General features: G+C 43.1%; 1 protein-coding gene across 2 annotated transcripts; it reads left to right on the top strand.

The window, feature by feature from the left end:
• The first annotated feature begins 1,495 nt into the window (after window positions 1-1,495).
• On the top strand, window positions 1,496-7,491 carry RPS10 (ribosomal protein S10). 2 transcript variants are annotated; one of them, XM_010949058.3, is made up of 6 exons: window positions 1,496-1,616; window positions 2,447-2,596; window positions 2,823-2,994; window positions 4,439-4,516; window positions 6,546-6,601; window positions 7,398-7,491. In XM_010949058.3, the coding sequence occupies exons 2-6, from the start codon at window positions 2,447-2,449 to the stop codon at window positions 7,437-7,439; spliced, it is 498 nt and encodes a 165-aa protein (XP_010947360.1). In that variant the 5' UTR covers window positions 1,496-1,616; the 3' UTR covers window positions 7,440-7,491. The 2 variants fall into 2 exon arrangements, with proteins under 2 accessions (XP_010947360.1, XP_045368179.1); XM_045512223.1 differs by lacking the exon at window positions 1,496-1,616 and adding an exon at window positions 2,073-2,096.
• The last annotated feature ends 6,336 nt before the right edge of the window (window positions 7,492-13,827 follow it).

The raw sequence follows: 13,827 nt of genomic DNA, 5'->3' as shown, positions 1-13,827 counted from the left end.
ATTATGTTGTTCCTTGTCTGTACCATCTAGCTTTTTTTATTTTAAGTTTCTGTAAATGTGTATGAATATTTTTTAAAATTGTGGCAAAATATGCATAAGATTTACTATCTTAACTATTTTATGTGTACAGTTCAGTAGTGTCAAGTAATTCACACTGTTGTACAACCAATCTACAGAACTCTTTCCATCCTGCAAAACTTGTTTTAAAATACTTGTTTTTAAATAATGAAACCACAAAAATACTTGAAAGACCTATATGTGAATATTATGTAATCTTCAGATGCAGCGTGACTTTTTAGGCATTGTACTAAAGTCTGAAACCATAAAGATTTGAATATAAAGAAACGTGAAACTTCAGAATGCCATGAAAATTGAGACAAACGAAAAAAACAGGGATATTCTTGAAAAATATGTGACAAAGGGTTAATAACTTTAACATGTAGAAAGTGACTTCAATCAATAAGGAAAAAACTCTGAATAGGAAAACAGGTAATGGAAAAGAACAATTTATAAAAGAAGGAACACAAATGCCTAAAAAGAAAAATGTTTAACATGGAATTAATCAGGAAAAGCAAATCAAAAGTGCAATGAGATTAGTATATTTTATCTATTAGATTGACAGAAATGAAAAAGAATTATCCAATATGAGCAGAGTTAATGGGGAAGAGGGCCTTGTTAATAACTTTTGGTGGTAATGTAATTGATAATGCCTTCCTGGAAGTCAGCGTGCCAAGTGTCAAAACCTAAAAATGTGTGTGCTTTGTTACTCAACAATTACACTTCTAGGAATTTGTCCTCAGGAAAATATCGGAGAAGGCTGAAGATTAGTATATGGTCTCGTTAGTTATAATAGTGAAGGCTTAAAAAAAAAGAAGACACATACACACACACACACACACACACACACACATATCTCTCTCCAGTCATAATAGTGTTGATTAAACTATCAGTGGACTACTACGTAGGCACTGTAATCGCAGGTATTAACTAATATGAAAAGAGAATCATGATGTATTGGTAAACAAAAAAAAAACCAGGTTACCAAATATCATACCGTAACCTACATACAAAACATGCCATTTGGGTTAAAAAATATATTTCCTTGGGTGCGTGTGCGTTTACAAGAACATGTACGAAAAAGTTAATAGCGGTTCTTTGCTTGGTGGGATTCTATTTTTATTTGTTTGTTTGTTTGTTTGTTTGTTTGTTTATTATTGCTATTGCTGTTATTACTGTTTTGTCTGTATGGTCTCTCTTTTTCCTCGTTCAAAGAGCATATATTACTTACACAATAATAAGTTAAATTATCAACGACGGAAAACGAAGAAAATAAAGAGTAGCGAGTTTCTAAAGAGCCTGGCCAAGAATAAAGTGACCGAATATTGACAAAGTACGCTGAGTCAGAAGTCCCCAGAAGCGCTTTCCCCGTGCGCGTGTGCTCAAGGCGGTCAGGGTTCGCCGCCGCACGGAGCCGCCAGTTCCTCAGGCACTGCCTAGGCCAGCCCAGGCAGCGCGCGGGTCCTGACAGGGGGCGGGTCACGGCAGCCCGGAAGAGACGCTGCGCTGCGCATGCTCTTTCCTTTCCAGCTCCGGCCCCGGACGCAACAGCCGTCGCGGTGAGTTTCTCTGGAGTCCGGATTCCATCGGCCCCCATCCTGGCTCTCTCGCCGTCGTAGTCGCTTTGCTTTCCCGGGGTTGGCGCGAGAGGTCCCTCTCCTGCTCCTCGCACGCTCATTTCTGAGCAGTGAGAGGGGCCAGGGGTTCGCTTCACCGGGAAGTGGGGTGCTGGCAGGCGAAGATTGGCGACCTGATAGCGGAGGGCCTAGAAGGGGAGGATGAAGCCCTTGCGTGGTGGGGACTAACCGACCGAGGCTACGGAGACTGCGCCCCTCTTGCAAGCTTTTCCTTCTGAGCAGACCTCCACCCCGAGCTGCCTCCTTGCCTGGCCATGGAGCTCTAGTTTGGAGGAAAAGTAGTAGGGGATGAGGCTGCGAAGGCCTTAGCCTTTTGGTTTGGGGTCGGCGGCCTGTCATGAATTGAGAGCTTTCCTCTGGGTCCTCCCCGCGCACCTGAAACTACCGCCGCGCCGTTCCTCGGTAGGTAGAGTTTATGGTCCCCAGTTACTCCTACAGGGTCTGCGCCTTTTATGTCTTTGTGGTTGTGAGAGTGAAGATCTGGAGCGAGTATGCACCCCAGCCCCGTTTTGTTTTTAATCTCTAGGGAACTTTTTGCTCACCTGAATCGTTTTTCGAAGGTGGATGAGGGAGCTAGAAACTATTAGTCTTCAATTTTGCGGAGTTTAAATTCCTGTTGTCCTGTATGTTTTCCACGCTGTATTTCAGATTTCCACCCGTTGGACAATGATTTTGTATGGCCGTTTGGGAGACCAGGAACTAGGGTACTGGTCCCTGGGTACGTTGTTCGAAAGTGCTTTTCCTTCCTGCAGATGTTGATGCCCAAGAAGAACCGTATTGCCATTTATGAACTCCTTTTTAAGGAGGGAGTGATGGTGGCCAAGAAGGATGTCCACATGCCCAAGCACCCCGAACTGGCAGACAAGAACGTGCCCAACCTTCACGTCATGAAGGCCATGCAGGTAACCGGGGGGCTGCTGGAGTGGGGTGCAGATGGAGGGATTTTCCACTGACGTGCAAGGCAAATTCCAAGGAGAGGTCAGGACAGCCAGAGCTGCTTGCTACCTTGAAGGGAAGTGTGGTAGATACACCTTGAAAACTTGGCTACTGTGCAGTTTAGCGTCCCTTTGCACTAGATTTCTCCCTTGAATCCTTTAATTGGGTCTTAACAGTAGTTTTCTGTCTTAGTCTCTCAAATCACGAGGCTACGTGAAAGAACAATTTGCCTGGAGACATTTCTACTGGTACCTTACTAACGAGGGTATCCAGTATCTCCGTGATTACCTCCACCTGCCCCCTGAGATCGTACCTGCCACCCTGCGCCGCAGCCGTCCTGAGACTGGCAGGCCACGGCCTAAAGGTATGCTGTCTGTACAAGGCCTCTGAGGGCCTGCTCTGAAGTTATTGTTTCAGGGAGGAGGGGTATGCGTGAAATGGGGGGGGGGTTTTGTGTAGGATGTGGAGGTGGTTTTGTTAACGCACTATTAATAACTGCTTTTGAGGGACTCTGGCATGCAGGACCTCAGGTCAAGTCCTAGAACCTTTGTCCCCCGGCATGGCACTTGTAATGGAACTGGACTCTGGTCTGCAGGCCATCCCAGGAGATAGCGTTAAATACGGAATATTAGTCTCTGGCCAGATGCATGTGGGTGGAGCATTGACTAATTTCTCCAGGAGAGAAGTGCTTATCCCCAAAAAGCCCAGAGCAAAGCTGTTGACCACATGTGAAAGAAAGTTCTTTAGAGTTTCTTGGCAATGGGAGCAAAAATAATCGAAGTTAAAGAGGGGAGGATGGATGTAGAATACCTAATAGTGTGAAAGAACATGCTTCTTGGCAGGGGAGGGGATTACCTTCTGATCATTGCTGGCTCATAGTGGTCATTTGTCAAGGTTATGGTTCCCTTTCCATAGGTTCTGAAAAAGCTTGTCCAAGGAACTTTGTAGGAGGAGCAGTTTGTGAGTCTTGAGTGATGAGGTGCAGAAATTCCTAAAAACATGATCATTAGACTGTCCAGGTTCTCTGGAAGGAGACTTCATGGAGTTCAGGCATCTGCATTTTTTATGACCACAGCCTAGGGGATTCTGGAGGTTAGGTAGCTAGAATTAGCGCAGAGGTTCTTCACTGCATCTTGGAATCACTGAGGGCAGGGGGTGCTGATGCTACTGTTTGTTCCCACACAGATTCTAATTTGCCTTGGGTGGGGCCTCACATTTATTTAGCTACTGTCTGCAGGTTCAATCTTATTTCTTCTACTTGCAGAAAAAGTTCATATTGTAATAATACGGACCCAGTAATTTCTTAAAGTAGTGTTTAAAATCTGCTTTTCATATCCCACAGCCTATCGAGGTAAAAGAGAAGCCCAAAGGGGAACTAAAGGATTCTTAGTGACATCTATATATTTATAAAGAGATGGGGCTTGCAACTTAGGATGCCTTCTTTTCTGTTTGCACAGGAAGTTTTCCACTTCAGAGATGGGTCATATTTAAAATTTTGGCTATTCATATGTTTGTAGAAATGGCTGGGTTTCTTAATTTGCCAAGCAATTGGGAAATGTGTGTTTATGTTGAGAAATACAGTGCAAGAAAGTAATCTTTTTGCAGGTATATGGCATTTTAATTAAGGTGAGTTTTCCTAGGCCTTTGAGGAGCCAGAACATCAATGATGGCAAGTTTCTAGCTGACAGTTCTGAGTGTAGGAGTTCCTGTCCCCATTAACCCATCATAATCAAATTGTTGCCCAGTGAGATTGGAGAGCAGTTCTAGTTTTTTTGGCCTGTGTTCATAGTGTGGTTTAATTTGTGTAGGTCTGGAGGGAGAACGACCTGCAAGACTCACACGAGGGGAAGCCGACAGAGACACCTACAGACGAAGTGCTGTGCCCCGTGAGTAATGCATCCTGTGTATTATCGGGGTGTTGGGGTAGGATCTCTGGTTTCCGCTCTCGCTGGGGCTCAGCCCTTGGACATGCCAAGGTGACCAGGAAAGAGCCTTGATTTTTTGTTTGTTTTTTGGAAAGAGCTTTGATTTTGATCTCAGATCGTCTCCAGCTGGGGTCCTTTGTGCTTCTTGCTTTATGCACGAATGGGTACTAGGAGGAAGGCCCTCTGGGGTCACAGAAGACTTTAGTTGAGAACCTTTAGAGCAAAACTGAAAACTTCTAGGAAAACAATGTGTTATTTTGTGGTTGTGTTCCTGTGTGGTAAGCTGCTTGAGGGCAGGGCCCATTCACATCACCTTTGTTGTTTTCTTACTGCAAAAATAGTGCACAAACTTGCTTTTAAATAGCAGGTATTTGCATTGACTGGAACAACAGAGGTCTGTTCAACAAATGTTGAGTGTTAATGGTGTGCCAGACATGATTCTAAGGGCTGGGAGGAGGGGAGTAGCGTACTTAAGAGACAACAGGCCCTTCTCTTATTGAACTTGTATTTTAGTAGTAGGAGTGGATAAACAAAAATAAGTATGTCCATGGTGTGGGTGCTCCAGGGAAAAATTAAAGTAGGGGTGTGTGTGTGGCAGTTTTTGATAGGATTTTTCGGGGAGAGTCCTGTGGAAGTGAGATAGGAGCAAACGTGTGAAGGTGGTGAGGCTACCTGGGGGAAGAGCACTCCAGACAAAGTGCCTGTGGGGATGGAACCTGGTTTGTTAAACAGTAGAAGATAGTGGGAGAGTTGGATAAGGATGTAGGTCTCCTGGCTCTGTGGGTTGGGCTAGGGTTTGGGATATTACTCTGGAATGTGATGGGGAGCCATTCAACTTGTATGAAAGAGACTCTCCTTGTTGCAGAAGCAGTTATTGTCACATAAAACCAAGGTGTAAAAGGGAATTTTGACTGACTCCTTGCCTCCTTTGTCATGCCTGATTCTTCATATGTGAAGTAGAAGTGAGCCCTTGACCTAAATACCTTGTATAGGATAGTAAGGATGAATTCCTCCAGCAAACAGGTTCTCAGTTCAGAGAAAGTTAGTAGTTGCTCTTCCTAGAAGTCACACCTTATGGAGAATCGGTCAGAGAATTATTCTCCAGAGGGTGTGACAGTTGGGCCTTGGGTCTCCAAGTCAAGGGGGTGGGACAGGGAGTGAGCATTTCAGGTGAAATATCGGTATGGAGATGCAGCAGCTTGCTGGTCAAAAGGGCGAGGTGGGGAGGAGACCAGAGCCTACAGCAGGTATGGACTGAAATGAGCCAAAGGGAGGCTCCCACTTGAGAGAGATTTCCTGAAGCTATATTCACTGTTAGCCCTGCCCCTGCCACCACCGCCTGTCCCCCAAATGTGAGTCGTAAAATTTCCTAGTGGCCACACTTAAAGCAGACAAAAGTATATGGGTATTAATTTTTAATCCAATATTTTAAAGTGTTGCCTTAATATGTAATCCATATAAATGTTAGTGAGATATTTTGCATTCTCTTAAGCTTTGAAATCTGGTAGGTATTTTGCACACATCTCAGTTTGGACTAGTGGCTGCCGTACAGGGCAGAGCAGCACAGATCTTTCATCTTGTTTGCCACTTTGCCATGATCGTGATAAAATTGCTTTTTTGCTTCTGTGGGCCCTTTATCTCTTAGTTCTTCCTTCATTGAGCTCCCTCTGTGAGCTGGGTGAGGGTAGTTTGGAGCCATATAAGAAGGGCACATAATCCAGACTTTGTGGTCAAGGCAGCCTTCCTGGAGGGGCCGACAGTTTGGACTGTGAGTTTTGAAGGGTGACTTAAGGAAGGCTGCCCACAGGAGAGGGAGGGGGCGAAGATGGCTCAGAAGATGTTTTCCCACAGCAGGGTGTAATTTACTTGTACTTCATGGGGTATCTTTGCTGACATGGCTTTTCCTGCAAGATTGGATCAGGTGACTTGTCTGCCCTTGTTCTGTAGTAAATTAGATCGTAAGAATCTACGTCGATGTTTCTCATTCCAGCTGGTGCCGACAAGAAAGCCGAGGCCGGGGCCGGGTCAGCAACCGAATTCCAGTTTGTAAGTATCCTCTTTTGCTCTTCATAAGCGTCACTGTTTGGTCCCAGCGCTTGAGGTTGCACATCGAGGGATGCAGTATAGTGTGGGTCTCACCTCTCTTCCCCCTCCCCCAACCACAAATTCCAAATAGGTTTTTACATTAAGCCACAGTATGCAAACTTCTGTAAATATATATAAATTACTGAAGTGAGTCGCACAGATTCTACATGAGGTATCTGTTTCATTAGTGATCGTCGTAACACCCCTGGATTAGTTTCATGAACCAAAATTTAGGATTGAGAACTGAACACTGGAGATTGAGTGGGCTCTCTACCTCAGGTGGTGTGATCTTGGGCAGGTGCCTATATGTGCCTCAGTTTCCTCATCTATAAAGTAGAGCTGATAGTCTTAGCTATCACAAGGTTATTGTGAGATTAGTTAATCCGGGTAAAGTGCTCAGCACAGGGACGGTGTATCACCATGGGGGTAGTTACTGTCCTGTGGCAGGTCTTCACAGTACATGATTGTTCTCCGAGGTCTTGTTTGTGAAAAGGAGATAGGTGTGGCAGGCACAAGATTGTGCCTCGTGCCAGGTGCTTCCATGTGTGTATATACATGAGCTCACTCTTGAGTGGGTGTCCATATTCCCAGTGAGGAAAACGGGCATAGGAGGTGGATGTGGCCCCATATCCAATAGGAGACAGGGCTGGGATTTATGGCCTGGACTCAGCCTTTACATTTGGGGTCCTCTCCAGTGATAATGAGGCTTGTTGCCTGGCATACTGCTAATGTTGACATCATGTGCTTTCTCTTGCAGAGAGGCGGATTTGGTCGTGGACGTGGTCAGCCACCTCAGTAAAGTTGGAAGAGATTGTTTTGTGTTGAATAAACCTGTAGCCAGAAAAGATTAATCTTGTGTGCCCTGTTTGTTTGCATTATGTAGCCTGAACAGAACAGTTTAAGGATAAGAATGTAAATGGAACAAGACTGGATTAGTTTTAGGAGTTGTCCTTATCCAGGGTGACATCACTGATTGCTGTTAGAACTGCAATACTTGGCTTTGTCTTAGGCCGTCATTCTTCCAGCACAAACCTCCCTGTAGAGTCATATCCAATGTGGTTTCCATTCTGGGAGGTGGTTGGAAAGCTGGGCATCTTCACCAGACCAGCCATGCTGGCTCAGCTCTGCACGGTGGGAAAGTTGCTATTATATTGGTTCTGGAATGACTAATCTTCAAAGTGCAGGGGTTACAAGAATCAAGGGGGAAAACAATGCACAGGAACGAACATCTTAAAGGGACTGCCCAGCCGTCTGAAGACCCCTGGGATTATCTTTCCATAATCAGAAGACCACCAGACAATTGAGAGTTCTTGCTGTTCAGGGCTCCTTGAAAAGGGGAAGTGTGCTGTCCAGTTTTCCTGGAGCCTGTCAGTGGTGACCCAGCCTATGACATGAGTAAATGGACAAGAACAGTATGTCGAGAGTTTCCCCTTGGGGCCAAGTGCCATTTTGGTGTAAGTACCAGAGGGGTTTGATGGGACCATTTCTGTGGTCCTGCACTATAAACACTGTATACCTGGCACAGTGCTAAGAAGTGGGCCTTGAGGGAGCAGCCCAATGAACTCAGGCACAAGCCTGCAGGCAGGTTTACTGGGTTGCAGGTCAAACCATGACTGCTGATGGTTGTAAATACGCACTTGGTGCTCAGGGGTCAAAGCTTTTGATGGAGCAACTCGGCTAACCAGCAGGTCCACCGAGCTAAGGAAAACCAGCAAGACAGATAACCAATAGAAGTGGATCTTAAGGCATGTGGGAACTTGGGAATCATGTTTGTGGGATACTATGGGTCAAGCATTGCATGGAAAGGAATGATAATTAGCCAAGTGAAGTTCATAACAAAAATCCTAATCTGTGCAAGTGGTTTTGAGCTAGTTGTAACTATTTCAGTCCTGACGTGCAGTTATAATTTTGGCCACAAGGTGGCAGCCGACAGCAGCCCTGAATGTGCACTTAGTCCTGGGAGGTGAGCTTTGTATTCTGAACCACCAATAAGCAGAAGCTTTCTTTGGCAGAAAGAGGTGGTGTTTGGGGAATGTGTTTCAGAGCGGCCTTGGCTGCCTTGCTAAAGATTGCTTTTTATCCAATTTTTTTCCTGGCTCGAGTGATGTCAAGTGGTTTGCCTGTGTTCACACGCCTTGTGATTGTTTAACCTGGATTCTACTGTGAAACATCAGCTCCCAGCCTTTCTGTTTCCCACCGAGGCCAGCGAGCAAGCAGATGGGTTTCTTCTATAGCCTTGGTGATTTTCTGGCCCTAAAACGTCACTTTTTCAGCTAGGGCTTTTTGCCAGCTCTTTCCCTCATGATTTAAATTAGTTCTAGGATGCGTTCTCTAGGATTACCTCGGGACTCGGTAGGCAGTTGAAGGTGGTTCTTGCTGTCTGCTCGCCCCTTCCCCCTACCTTGGTAGATTGAATAGCCCTTGCCAATCAATAATCATTGATTAGCTGCTCAGGGATCAGTGCTGTTAAGTGCTCTGGGAAACAGAAGGCTCAAAATTAATCTTCAAGGGCCTCACTGTCTAGTTAGGAAAACAAAACCAAAGCTATATTTTGAGCACATAATGTCAAATACTATGTAAGAAGGGAAAGATCCTCTTGCCTCAGCCCGTTCTTCCACCTTGCTTTGTGCTGCCGTTAACTTCCTCGCAACCAATGCAGTCCCTCCTTAAGAGGTACCCTGCCTCTAGCTTTGCCCTGATTTCAAGTACTCTCTACACCTGAGCCACTGCTGTTTTCCGAAACATGTGAATGAGGTACTCATCTTAAAGTCCTTTGAAAATCCCATGTTGCCTTCTAGAGTCTTCTAGAATCTAGACAAATGCCAGAATGCTTGCATGGCCTAACAGGCCCATCACAGTTTCACATCTGCCTACCAACACAAGGTTCCAGATTCCAGAATCCAGCACAATTTATGCTCTTTCTCAGCTTCAGGCCTTTTTTTTTTTTTTTTTTTTTTTTGCATGAGGTGTTCTATATACGGGGAAAGTCTCCCACCTTCACCCACTTGGGGCTCTTGTTCATTCTTCAGATCAAGTATCACCTTTCCTGACAGAACTCACCCTACTTCAAACTCTGGTTAGGTGTTCCTCTTCTCTTAGCTTTAACAGGCCGTGTGGGAACTACTCAGACACTTGTCCATTTTCTGTCTGACACAGCCTCGCTCTGGGGGCCTAGCTCAGTGCCCCACACAGTAGCTCCTTTGTAATTGTTCACTGCATGAATGATGTCCTGGAAGGAGCTATCTCTGGGAAGCTGTCCCTTTCTGTAGAAAGAACACTGATGCAAAAAAAAAAAAACAACCCTAAGCCAAAAAAATCTTTGCAGGAGCCTAAACTGGGAATGCGAAAGTGCCTGTGACACCTCCTGACTGTGGAGGTTCTGCCAGAGTTAGGGGAGCAGACCTAGAAACATACACTGTATGGTAAGCGGCCTGGCAGCTGTGGTTGGAACTTAACTGGTAGCTTCTGGGGAGAAGGGGGAGCAAGCATTATCAGGAGAAAATCCTCCCATAGTGGGTCACTGTGATCATCTGAGCTGAATCTTACAGTTTGGACTGAAATAGCATGAGGCAATAATGGTGGCTGGCCCAGGCGGGGTCCCACAGAGGAACTGGAGAAGCCTGGGTCTTCCTTCAAGTCAAGGAGTTTGTGTTATTTTTATTCTTTCACTTTTTTTTTTGAAGCTTTGTTGAGGTATAATGGACATACAATAAAGTGCACATACAGGCATACCTCAGAGATGTCACGGGTTCAGTTCCAGACCACTTCAATAAAGCAAATACTGCAATAAAATGAGTCACGCAAATTTTTTGGTTTCCCAGTGCATATAAAAGTTATTATTATACCATACTGTAGTCTATTAATGTGCAAGTGTTATGTCTAAAAAAAGTACATATCAACTTTAAAATGCTTTATTGCTAAAAAATGCTAACCATCATTGAGCCTTCAGTGAATTGTAGTAGTGACATCAAAGATCACTGATCACAACAGATAAACAACAAGGTCCTGTTATATAGCACAGGGAACTATATTCAATACCTTGTAATAGCCTATAATGAAAAAGACTGTGAAAAGGAAAAAAATATATATGTATAACTGAATCACTGTGCTAAACACCAGAAATTAACACAACATTCATTGTAAACTGACTATATTCAATTTAATATTTAAAAAATTGTTTAAAAAAGAGCACTGATCACAGATCACCACAACAAATTTAATAATAATGAAAAAGTTTGAAATATTGTAAGAATTACCAAAATGTGTCACAGAGACATGAAGTAAGCAAGTACTATTGGAAAAATGGTGCCGGTATTGTTCAATGCAGGGTTGCCACGGACTTTCAGTTTGTAAAATACGCAGTATCTACAAAGCTCAATAAAACAAGATACGCCTGTATTTAGAATGTACAATCTGATAAATTTTGACATATGTATGTGCTCAAGAAATCAAGATAATGAACACGTCTCTGACTCAAAGTTTCCTTTTGTTAGTTTATAATCCCTCACCCAACTCCTAGTCTTTCTAAGTGATCTTTCTGTCAATATAGGTTAGTTTGCATTTTCTAGAGTTTTATGTAAATAGAAGTATACAGTAAGTGCTCTCTTACAGACTGTCTTTTTTTAACTTAGCAAGATCATTTAGCAATTCATCAATGTCATTTCATGGACCAATTGTTCCTTTTTATTGCTGAGTAGTATTCTGCTGTATGAATATACTACAATTTTTAATCTATTTACCTGTTAGTGGGCATTTGGGTTGTCTCCAGTTTTTGGCTGTGGTGACTAATGTTGTTGTGAACATTCTTGTTCATTTGTGTGGACATACATTTTCAGTTCTCTTGGGTATATTCCCAGGAATGGAGTTGCTGGGATGCATAGTAACTCTCTGGTTAACATTTTGAGGACCTGTCAAACTGTTTTCCAAAGTGGCTGCCCCTTTTTACACTTCCCACCGGCAGTTTATGAGTTTCAGTTACTTTCATCTTCACCGATACTTGGTCTGTGCAGTCTTTTTATTTTAGCCCTTCTAGTAGGTGGGAAGAGTTTGGATTTTATCCTGTAGATTGATAGTGAGCCAGTTAACAATATAAAGGTGAGGACTGATGTGACCAGGAGTGCTGGATGCTTGGCAAATACTTTAACGCCCACTGCAGGAAATAGTAAACTGAATCTGAGTCTGTGCAGTGACCACACTGGGGCACTGAGTGGTCATGGGTAAACCACTCAGTCAATAGTGACCACAATACACATTCAGCCTGCTAATGGGAAAGGGAGGGGGGAAAATCCATCATTTGATTGCTCAGTTTTAGAAAGGGAAACTAGGACAGAATGAGGGCATTAAGGGGGGGAGAAATGAAAGGAATTGTTTAAAAAGTTACAGCCCGTAGAAAGCCTGGAGCCCATTTCTATTTAAAAGTGCTTTATTGGAAGCCCGTGATAAATGCATGGCACAAATCCAGAAGAACAGCCACTTGAAAAATAAGCCCTGCATGGTTTACTGACATATCAAAGAGGCCATTGTGAGGGAAAGGGCATCTTTAAAAATAAATAAATATTAAATGGGAGAGGATAACCAAGCCAAGGGAATAAAGAGACCTCAAATTGGGGCAAAACTTGTGAAAGCTATGAATCAAATGGCATTAAAAAAAATTCTGTAGAGTACCAGCAAGAAATGTCAAAGTAAATTGTTCTAGTTTATTTAAGCACATGAAAGGCAGGAGGTCAGTTTGAGAATCTAAGGTCATCAGTTCATTAATGTGCCAAGAGTGTACAGGGGAATGAACAGTCAGATGACTCGGTGACATCTTTGCCTCCATCAAAGATGGAGATTTTCCCCTTCTGTTAAAAGAAAAAATTTTTATTATGGAAGATTTCAAACACACAAGAGATAAACATAAGAGTGTAATAAACCACCACTGAGCTTCAATAGTCATCAACATTCTGCCATTCTCATTACATTAATCCCTATACTCCTAACTTATTTATTTAAAGTCAAATTTATTGAAGTAATTTACATGCAGTAAAATTTACCCTTTTCAGAAATACAGTTCTGAGTTTTGATAAACATATAGGCATGTAACTACCGCAACAGTGAAGCTGTAGACCCTTTCCATCACCCTAAAAAGGTCCCCCTTTGTGGTCAACACCCTGACAACCAGTGTCCTTGGTCTCTGTAATTTTGTCTTTTCCAAAATATCAGATAAATGGGGCCATATAGTATGCCCTCTTTTTTTTTTTTTTTCCTTCTTCATTTTTTTGTATTTCTAGTTTCTTTTTTGTGTCAGGCTTCTTTTTCTCAGCATATTGTTGTAAGATTTATCTATGATGTTGCCTGTATCAGTAGTTTACTCCTTTCTATTGCTGAGTAGTAGTCCATTGTGTGGATGTACTATGGTTTGTTTTTTCATTTTGATTTTCTCTATACAGGTATTTTGGGTACCACTGACGTTGAAATGTACAAACTCTAACTCCACCCTTTTGACAAATGGATATAACTATGTAACTCACTTGCCTAAAAGAGAAAAGCAGCCCCTGACATCCAGGAACCGGCCCCACCCTTACAGCTAGGCCTTGGCATGCTGAAAATTGGCCTGGTGCTCACAGTGAGGCCATGTCATTCTCCTGTTGGATATAAATAAAGTCGTCAGACATCAGCATCAGACAAGGTGACTTTGTGACTCTGATAAAGAAGACAAAAAACCAAGACCACTTTATAATCTTGTCCAAGCAGAGACAAAAACAAGTTCACTATGCAAACCACTAATATAACACCCCCCTTTTCCAGCTATCAGTGACTGCTTCTCTACCAGTTATGGCTTTAGCCATGTTCATTCCTCCCTCGTTCTAGGAAAGATTTTTTTAAGATACACAATCATAGAATTACCTTGCTTCCTGACAGCATCCAATCTAGAACAAAGCCCTGTTTCCTTAAAATCTTCCCCAAATCACCTAAGTAATTTTTAGCCTTCTTCTTGAGATACTCTATGCTTCTGCATAGTAAGTCTTGTCCCTCATTGCAAGGAAAAAAAAAAAATCCCAACTTGTTTACAGGTACATGCTTGGTTTGTGACTGAAGGGCATTGACACCCCATCAAGATACAGAACATTTCACTTTTCCCATAAAATTCTCTTATGTCTCTTCCCAGTTAATCCACCTGCCTTCTCAGATGGACATTGGTGGTGTTT

Source organism: Camelus bactrianus, chromosome 20 (genome assembly GCF_048773025.1).
Source record: "Camelus bactrianus isolate YW-2024 breed Bactrian camel chromosome 20, ASM4877302v1, whole genome shotgun sequence".
NCBI lineage: Eukaryota > Metazoa > Chordata > Mammalia > Artiodactyla > Camelidae > Camelus > Camelus bactrianus.
The sequence above is the reverse complement of the archived record's forward strand: the minus strand, read 5'-3'. Positions and strand labels throughout refer to the sequence as shown.

Excerpts from the sequence above, each read along its gene's own strand:
- RPS10 (XM_010949058.3), top strand. The coding sequence starts at position 2,447 with ATGTTGATGCCCAAGAAGAACCGTATTGCCATTTATGAACTCCTTTTT. Across the intron at positions 2,597-2,822 it reads ACGTCATGAAGGCCATGCAG|TCTCTCAAATCACGAGGCTA; the intron begins GTAACCGGGGGG and ends TTTCTGTCTTAG. Across the intron at positions 2,995-4,438 it reads TGGCAGGCCACGGCCTAAAG|GTCTGGAGGGAGAACGACCT; the intron begins GTATGCTGTCTG and ends TAATTTGTGTAG.